Genomic DNA, 9,321 nt, shown 5'->3' with positions numbered 1-9,321 from the left:
CCAGGAACATCATCACACAAACAACAAGTGCCCAGCGACCCATGGTTATAGCTTTGCTTGCCATCAGACTGTGGATTTAACATGACACCACAGTATGAACTGGAAAATGTAATGGAAGCTGCAATCGCAGAATTACAGGGGTTTTGTTTAGGCGCAATAGCTCCTTTATTTCATACACGGCAAACTTGTCATTCGACTTTGCCATTTAAATTGAGATTTTGTAAGAGCTGTTTACATTTCCCGTTGGCTGCTGCTTTTATCAGGTTGCTGCAGGGAATGTGCGTTTCGCGGCACCAGGGGAGGGAGAGGAGGAGAAGGTTAGCTGGAAGTTATTTACCATCTGAAAACCAGGTTGTTCAAAGCCCTTTATTAAAGAACCGCTGAGTAATGGATCAGAGAGTGTACAAACTAGGCATATGGAAATTATCTTCCAAAATATTCAAGAAGATTCATTTTCCAATGAAACAGAACTGCAGGACCATCATTTTTTGTTTTTCTTAAATGTGTATGTGCTGTGGCGAAAACGGGAGTTCATTTCATTTATCCAAATGTATTGCAATCCAAAACATCTAACAAAGAACCTGACTTTATTGAATATGTAACATTATTTGCATTGCAACATCACCCACTTAACCCCAAATTCAGCCCTAAGTAACATGAGGCTTTTAAAGTAATATTACCAGTAGTATCTGCTGCAAATTATATCTTTGTGAGTATGTTGTTGTGTCAAGAGGGTTTGATGTTTTTTCCACTGCCGAAATGCCTGCTACACATAGCAGACTAAGAATTAACTTTGTTTTTAAAGAGAAAATAGTTGAAGACGTTACCATTATTGGTTTTAACATTTAAGAATGTATTCTTTGAAGAGGAGTTAGTTATCTTTTTCAGGCATCTGATATAAATAAAAGAGACCTTTGCGAACTCAAACTGCTCCTACCTAGGTTGCTTCAAAAACTTTAAAATGAAGCAATTCTCTACTTCTTAAGTTCTTGGTTTTGCTTCCAGCCATGTGAACTGGTGATAGTTTGTTCCTATTTTCTAAAACCAAAATATGAGGTCATAGGTGGGTGTCAAGATTCCAGTTTAAGGTTCCTGGCGAGCAAAAAGTAGTTGTTAAAATAAAATTAGCAGTTTCATTAAGTAAATCATTCCTTTCACATTTTTTAAACTTACATTTAAACATTAAAATGGCTGTTTAACTGTTTTCAGCTGAAACATTAAAATGTCACCTACACATTTTATGGGAAAAGGATTTGATTTTAATTGTGGGTAGAGGTATAATATCATTCTTATACATTTTGGTTTCATTAGACATTATTTCTCAGAAGAGCTAAAATAATTATAATAAAATGGTCAAAAAGAGGTAGAATGAGATGACCTCTGGCTATCTTAAAACTGTATTATCAATTTAAGATGCACAGAATTGCCTGCATTAACTATGAATTGGGGATGGTTCAACTTGATAGACTTGGGTACCTTATCAAATGTCTCACTATATAACTAGATACTCTAAGAATTCATATATTAAATGGGACATTCCTAGAATTTTCCTTAATGGTAGAAAAGATTTTCAGTTTTATATATGTGGGTAGGAAGAACATCAAAAGTACCAAAAGTTAACTCTCGTCCACCAGATATTTGTATTGCCACATAAAGATACCTTTTATGATACAAACTTTTAAGGAAGTCCCAAGCGAGATTAAAAATAAAATATATATAAATAAAATAATATATCATTATATATCTTCATACTATGTGTAATAGCCTCATTGGCCGGTTACAGTACAGTGGTTCCTTCACATATTCAGAGCACAAGAGCACAACTGCTCTACCTCTGAGTTTTCCCATTGCATTGCTTTGCTGGCTCACACAGTGAGGTAATGTAACATTTCCTGCCGGTCTGTTTGAGAGCCATAAGGCTTCCCCCGCTTTTGAAGAGTTAGGTAATCACACCCCAAAAAGCTGACCCTGCCACCCACCCAAAAAAACTCATCTGTTTCTCCGACTATTATTGCCAAAATCCACATTTCCTGAGACACTATTGGCAGGCATTTCCCTTTCCACCGTTGGTAATTTTCCGCTACTATTACGGCTCTCTTGGTTCTCTGAAGGAGTAGAAGTTTGGTAAAAATCCATCACCCATGATGGCATTGAAAGGAAGCCCTGTGGATCAACAGCATAAAACTGTTTAGTGCCTCTTACCCTGGAAGAGGCAACAGAAAGACTGTTGACACTGCTGCATTTTTTCATAGCACTACCAGGTGGTGCCAGAGAAGCGGGTGGGGAAAACAGAGATGTCAGTGATAAACTACTAAGGGTCTCTGAGGGTTCGCTTGTTCCTCTCAGGCTTCCTCCTGCCCCTTCTTCATCAGAAGGGTCCATGGAGTCATGAAGAGTACATCCAGGGCTAGTGCTACCACCACTGCTATGGCTGCGCTGATGCCTCCGAACCTTCTGTAGGGCAAAGTTTGGACGGCTGGTTCGTCTCTGTATCATAGAAATTGAAGAAATAGGCAGAGTAGTGCGATGGGAGGCAGCAGCCACCCGCAGATCAGGAAGGTCCAGTGTACACTGGGGAGAGTCACTTAAATTTAAACTGTCCTCTAGAGTGGTCTGTAAGCTGTCCTCTGAAGTTGCACTTCCACTTTCCATAGATGAATTACTTTCTGTGGCCTATAAAAATATTAAAAAAAACTTTAGATTTTGACCCCTGCTGTTATCAACCATACAAAATAAATGCAGTACAACCTATGAAATTCTAAAAAACCTATGATAACCTTACCTGCCTAAGTAACGAACAGTTAACATCTGGGGAACGTAAAGTAGCCCATGATTCTTGGGAGGAGAGTTTGGGAAGGCTCTTATTGAGTGAAGGGTCTTCTGAATCCACCTCTGTGGGAGAGGCTGCTGGATGAAAGAAGTCGGCAGGAACAGGCAACAGGGGACTTGGTGTGCCTGTAGAAAGAGGGGGAGAAACTGGTGGGAAAAGGTTGGAAGACAAGAAGCGGAAAATAATTTGTGGTTACTCTTACTAAAAGAATACATTAAATTGAAAAGTGTATTTAAACTTAGCACACTGATGGTCTGAAAAAAGAACTTGTTCAATAAACCATGATAACAAATTAGGATTTTGCCATATCAGCCCAAAGAAAAATCAATTCTTTAGGCAAATTTGATACCTTTTATTGGGCCAAAAAAAAGATGTAAAATTACATAAGCTTTCGGGCCCTCAGAGGTCTCTTCTTCAGATGGAAACATCAACATCAACTAAATCAGTCACTGAAATTCAATTGAAAAAGACACATTTTTAAAAACAGCATTCCCCATAACCTACACAACACAGCTCTCAAAGACCAGTGTTCATCTTACCTTTTGTGGAGGTGCTCATGAAGATAGGTTCTTGGCAATTTGTAGGTGTATATATATATATATATATATATATATACACTGATCGGCCATAACATTTTGTCCTCAAAGTTGATGTGTTAGAAGGGGGAAAATGGGCAAGCATAAGGATCTGAATTACTTTGACAAGGGCCAAATTGTGATGGCTAGACAACTGGGTCAGAGCACCTCCAAAACTGCAGCTCTTGTGGGGTGTTCTGGGCCTGAAGTGGCCAGCACCTATTAAAAGTGGTCCAAAGAACGAAAAGCGGTGAACCAGTGACAGAGACATGGGTGGCCAAGGCTCATTGATGGACGTGGGGGCGAAGGCTGGGCCATGTGGTTAAATCAGAAGAGGTACAGGAAGGGTTTGAGGAACACAACAACAAGTTCAAGGTGTTGACTTGGCTTCCAAAGTCCCCAGATCTCAATCCAATTGCGCATTTATAGGATGTGCTGGACAAACAAGTCTGATCCATGGAGGCCCCACCATGCAACTTGAACGGCCTAAAGGATCTTCTGCTAAAGCATGCCCCCCAACTGTCCCGATTTAGGCAGGACAGTCCCGATTTTGGGTCTCTGTCCCGCCATCCCGCCTATCCCTTCCTCTGTCCTACTTTGTAGGGGCAGAGGAAGGGTGAGCCCGGGGCTGGACTGGCCCACCAGGAAATTTCCTGGTGGGCCAGCAGGTCCATGGGCCGGCAGACCAACATTCAAAACAGCCGCTGAATGGCTGCGAGGGGGATTGAAAGCCTCTTCCGGCCGCCGGCCCCTAATGAAATTAAAGGGGCTGGCGTGACCGCACCGTGACAATGGCCGTGCCTCAGCTCTTTGTCCCACGGCCAGTGTGTGTAAGGGCAGTGTACGTGTCTATATTTTTCTTTAAGGGCAGTGTACGTGTATATGTGTGTGTGTGTAAGGGCAGTGTACATGTATATGTGTGCGTGTAAGGGCAGTGTACGTGTATTTGTGTGCGTGTAAGGGCAGTGTACGTGTATATGTGTGCGTGTAAGGGCAGTGTACATGTATATGTGTGCGTGTAAGGGCAGTGTACATGTATATGTGTGTGTGTGTGTGTAAGGGCAGTGTATGTGTATGTGTGTGTTTATGGGCAGGTGTGTGTAAGGGCAGTGTATGTGTATGTGTGTGTAAAGGCAGTGTATGTGTGTAAAGGCAGTGTATGTGTATATGTGTGTTTATGGGCAGGTGTGTGTAAAGGCAGTGTGTAGGGGTCCTGGGAGGGAGGCTAACATTAGCCTTTTTTAATTAAAAAAATCTCTGCTGCTGTGGACTACTTTTCCGATGATGCTCTGCAAGCATTATGGTGGACATCTGGCTGGCTGAGAATCATAGGTATTTTAGTTCACCTAGCATCTGCAGCTTTACTGTTGCTGCACTTCCCATGACGCTCAGCCAGCATCATGGAAGTAGTATGTCTGGCTGAGCCTTATGGGAATTCTATTCAATGTGTAGGTTATTTTGTAATATGCATGACTGCGCTGACAAAAATGAAGCGTGTTTTAAGTGGCGATGCAAGCGCAACATTTTAAAGCGCAATTGCTTGTATTGGTGAGTTCTGCGAGATTTTTTTTAAAAAAGTGTCCCTCTTTCACAAGTTTAGGTTACCAATCAATTTGTCTATAATTGGCATCCCTAACAAAACCCCTTGCTGAATGTTAACACATGTGGTTTTGTAAATACTGATATATGAAACAATGTAGCTTCATCCACTCCTGTACCTGGACTCACAAATGACTAATTACTACAATACTGTGATAATCAAGTGGCCACAGTCCACTAATTTCCTTAACCTTTATCCCACCAAGTAGTGTTATTAACTGATTTTTCACATCCATTCCCGATATATTTTTAAACAAGTGTCTGTAAAAGCAACTGACTGCTGTAGCAGAATCAAGGTACAAATTCTGCTACCCTAAACAGGTATGATGAATTATGATGAAATTACAGAACAATTTCTAGATCAAATTAAGGATGTTTATATAGGATTAATTCCATAATCTGTCACACGTGTAATACTGTTTCTTTTCTCCAGATTATCAAATAGATGCAAAACTCTAAATGTGATATATGGAAAACCCTATAGGTGTACAGTTTGTCTGGACAATATAATCCAGCCCTGTGTGCGGTCACATAAGTCTTTATTAGGACTGATGAAGAAAGGCAGCAAGAAGCTGAAAAGTCACTTTGTCACCTGTATTGAGTAAATAAAACCGACACATGCCATAACCTCGTGCGGAGACCCTGTTATAGAGACTGGCCATTTCATTTTCCCGTGTAAGTCTAAGTCCATCTACACAGTGGTTCTGTAGCGCACACGTTAAAATGTCACTGCCTACAGGAAAATATTCTGGGAATAAATCATCTTGTTCTGTGTTAAAATAACCAGGCTGCTTATTACATCCAGAAAAAAAGCTGCGTTGTCTTCTGTTTTCGGCACAAAACATCAAAGCATTAGCTTTGTATAGAAACAGGGTCACTGCTACTACAAAAAGAACCTGTTGGTTATTCAGCTGGACTTGAATAATGCGGTCCCCATACATTTCTCACCTGGGTTATTGTCTTCTTTCAGCCAGCTATCCCAGGACTCGGCTGGGGTTAATGACAGCTTCTCCAGCTCACATATATAGTGTTCAGCTGTAGGTAAGTCAGGGATGCTTGCTAAGGGAAAAAGGTTTTCTCCAAATACTCCAATTCCCATAGAGTCTGGACTGTCTTGATCATCCTAATAATGAAAACATAAAAACTTGTTCTGTTTGAATGCAAAAAAAAAAATCAACATTAGTTCATAGCGGCAAATTGTTTTACAGCAGAAAGCAGGAGATACTAATGAAATAATTATCTCACATAAAGTAAAATGACATTGAGTCAAATTTATACAGAGGAAGTTATTTCTGTGTGAATCCCCAACTGAATGTTTGGTACCATGCTTAACGCATTCCAAATTAAAAATGCATTCAATGATTATGCTAGATACATCCCAAATAATGATTTTATATTTCCTTCTTTTAATAACAATTGAAACATTGCATCTCTGTTGGAGGGGAAAAAAAACACATAAAAATATCAAAGTAGCTATAGTTTCTACTATTTGCTTCAGTCAAGGTAATACCTGCATGGACCATTATTTGTCAACACTTTCCAGCCACCGCTACCTCTAACTAGAAATGATGAAAGGCCAACCATAGTGAATTTCTTCTGCGAGAAAGGCTGAGCTGGAAAAGTTCCCAATGTTAGAGGACATTTTTCATTTTATCTTAAGTCACTGCTAACATTGTTAACAATGTTCTTTGAAGCCTAATATACACTGCTGTAATAACCCTCACGACAAAGTTGTAGAACAGCATGATTATGTGGTTATATCTTTCAGTTGTAGTTTGCTTTGGTTTTAATAATTCATTGTGTCCTCAATACAGTAATACATATAACAATGAAAGAGGTATTTTTATGTCAGACACATAAACCACCATCTCTTGGCTTTAAAATAACATAATCTGCAGCAGACAAAACACTTGAAATACCAAATGTCAGCTTGAAATATTTTGCCAATAATCATTTTCTATCGTACTGGACCATAAGGGTGTTTTGGAATACATGTTAAATATAGGCTTTAGGTAACACTTATCATTGTAGGACAAAAGGTCTGGTTCACCCTTTTTTCTGGAGCACAGGAATGGATAAAAATTGTGTACATGTTTTACCCAAAAATATGAGCATCCATCAAAATACTGACAGGATGTTCTGTGTTCCCAGAGGTTCTGCTCTGATCATTTCTGTACCCCATAATTATCGTTAATGCAAACATGGTCTTTATATTTATTTTTATATGAAGAGTGCATTTTTCTGTAAAAAGGGCTTTGATATTTTTAGCAGGAGAAGCTCAACTGAATATGCCTTATATCACTATTGATGTACTTATATCATAATGCTTACAGTGTTCAATGCCTCAACAACCTGCTTTAGTGAGTAAATACCATAGCCATGATGAAACTGCCTTTAACATCTTGTCCCACTACAGGCACATCTAAACACAAGCATCGCCAACACAAGAAAATATTTAAAAAAAAAAGTAAATGTTAAAGGCATTTTTGTAGAAGAACATAGAAACAAAAGGGATAAAACAAAATGTGAAAGGATCCATAGAAAACCTCAGCAAGACCCTCATCTATAGTTATGATGAACCTGTAGAGTGACCTTTGCAGTCAAGGGTGCAATTATTTTACATTTACATTCAGTTGCGAGGCTGAGTCAAGAACAGCATGAACTGTCTCTAGAATGAAAATTGCAGTTCAGCCCCCTGTGATGGTGATGCTGGAAGGGGGTGTTTTAATAAGAGACTCCATTTTTATATACCAGTTTTACTTATCTTTATTTCATGATTTTACTTATATCTCCCTACTTGATGTTTGCACTTGGATTCTTATCTTTTTTGATGAGACAGAGCATCCCGTGGCTCAAACTTCAAAGTGTAATCACATAGCACGCCACATTTGCAGGGTATGCCTCTTGTGACAAGGACAGGATCCTTTGAATTGAAGCTCACACCCGATCCATATTTACATGACTTCAGAGTAATCTATTCTGTCCAGGAGTAGGTGAGCTAAAATGATCAAATAGGCTTAACTTGGCTACTTAAAAGCTATATTTTTGGCTACTAAACTATCTGACTAAATGTGCGCTGCCTTATGTATTTGCTTTATACTTTCTTCACAATGATCATAAATCTTTTTCATCTTTACAGTGCTGTGAAAAAGAATTTGCCCCTTTCCCAGTTTTGCATAATTGTCACACTTAAGTGTTTCAACTCATCCAACTATATTATTTAATATTAGACTATGATAACTCGGCAAAACACAAAATTACGTTTTCATTTCATGTACAGGAGGAAAAAAGCTATCCAGGCCTTCTATGTTAAAAAGTACTTGCACCCTTATTTATCAGCCAATTAACCAAATGCAATTGATAATTGGGTTGAATTTCACTAGACACACCCAAGCATGATTACTGCCAGTCCTGTTGAATCTAAACATCAATTAAATACAATAAGAACATCATACCAACAGGCAAACACAGTAAGGGGCTGTTTTAGTCATCCCGACTTGCCATAATTGATGGAACCAGAAAATCCTGGAGGAGAACTTCTGGTCATCAGTTCAGAACAACGATCGCCTCAGCTCTTTTAAATTAGGCGTCCGTCGCCATACAATATATGGTGGACGTTGACGTCTGGGGGAGGGCCATTACAGCAACACCATTTGGGTGAAGAAAGCAATCGTTCTATTGTCGTGAAGGGGTTAAAAGCGCCATTTTCTGTTTACTCACGTTGTCTTTGTATTATGAATAAAATTAGTTGGATGATGGAAGACGAGAAAGGTAAGAGATGGGGAGAGGCAGTGTATGTGTATATACTGTATGTGTGTGTTTGTAAGCTGGTGTGTTTAAGGGCAGTGTATGTGTGTGTGGGCAGGTGTGTGTGTTTGTAAGCTGGTGTGTGTACATGTATATGTGTGTTTATGGGCAGGTGTATGGGCAGTCGTGTGTAAGGGCAGTGTATGTTCAGGTGTGTGTAAGGGCAGTGTATGTGCAGGTGTGTGTAAAGGCAGTGTGTGTGTTTATGCATGTTTATGGGCAGGTATTAAAGACAATGTGTAAGGACAGTCATGTGTAAGGGCAGTGTATGTGTATATGTGTGTTTATGGGCACGTGTGAGTAAGGGCGGTGTAAATAAAATAACCTCTGTAAACAAATAGCAGGGATGCACAATTTTCCATTCTTGCCTCGGGCACAAAAGGAGCTAGCTACGGCTCTGCTCACAACAAGCAGGCAGCACAAGAGCCTGACTCTCTGTCTCTGCACTTATTTGTAAACTAAGTATTATGTTAATCCAATAAAAAAAGGTATCATTGCATACTGCAATAT

The 9,321-nt window shown here is 39.5% G+C and overlaps 1 protein-coding gene across 1 annotated transcript in view; it reads right to left on the bottom strand.

The window, feature by feature from the left end:
- Window positions 1-712: 712 nt before the first annotated feature.
- The window catches only part of CACNA1I (calcium voltage-gated channel subunit alpha1 I), a 67,778-nt gene continuing 59,169 nt past the window's right edge, over window positions 713-9,321 (bottom strand). The window contains exons 26-28 of the mRNA XM_053470282.1: window positions 5,953-6,127; window positions 2,783-2,955; window positions 713-2,673 (exon numbers count right to left, since the gene is read on the bottom strand). Of these exons, the coding sequence (XP_053326257.1) occupies window positions 1,990-2,673; window positions 2,783-2,955; window positions 5,953-6,127 (1,032 nt within the window). The 3' untranslated portion in view covers window positions 713-1,989. The remainder of the gene's footprint in view (window positions 2,674-2,782; window positions 2,956-5,952; window positions 6,128-9,321) is intronic.

Source organism: Spea bombifrons, chromosome 6 (assembly GCF_027358695.1).
Source record: "Spea bombifrons isolate aSpeBom1 chromosome 6, aSpeBom1.2.pri, whole genome shotgun sequence".
Taxonomy (NCBI): domain Eukaryota; kingdom Metazoa; phylum Chordata; class Amphibia; order Anura; family Pelobatidae; genus Spea; species Spea bombifrons.
The sequence above is the reverse complement of the archived record's forward strand: the minus strand, read 5'-3'. Positions and strand labels throughout refer to the sequence as shown.